Source organism: Tupaia chinensis, unplaced genomic scaffold (assembly GCF_000334495.1).
Source record: "Tupaia chinensis unplaced genomic scaffold, TupChi_1.0 Scaffold000355_1, whole genome shotgun sequence".
NCBI classification, from domain to species: domain Eukaryota; kingdom Metazoa; phylum Chordata; class Mammalia; order Scandentia; family Tupaiidae; genus Tupaia; species Tupaia belangeri.
Window position 1 is genome coordinate 380,432 of NW_006159850.1, and position 214 is coordinate 380,645.

At 70.6% G+C, this 214-nt stretch overlaps 1 protein-coding gene across 1 annotated transcript in view; it reads right to left on the reverse strand.

Moving 5' to 3' along the window:
- The window catches only part of RPL13 (ribosomal protein L13), a gene marked incomplete at its 5' end in the record, with an annotated part of 2,553 nt that extends 2,342 nt beyond the window's left edge, over positions 1-211 (reverse strand). Inside the window, 1 exon segment of the mRNA XM_014589356.1 lies at positions 38-211. Coding sequence (XP_014444842.1) covers positions 38-211 — 174 coding nt within the window.
- Positions 212-214: the final 3 nt, after the last annotated feature.

Sequence of the window (214 nt, forward strand, 5' to 3'; positions counted from 1 at the left end):
GGTGCGGAGGCCGCCCCGCCGCCCGCCGGCCACTCACAGAGCGGTCGCCCTTCTTGGGCGCGGAGGGCTTCCTGGGGAAGAGGATGAGCTTGGAGCGGTACTCCTTCAGGCGCTGCACGTTGGCCTGCAGGGACTCGGTGGACTTGTTCCGGCGCCGCGGGTCCACGGAGATGCCGATGGTCCGCGCCACCTTCTTGTGGATGCCGGCCACCTG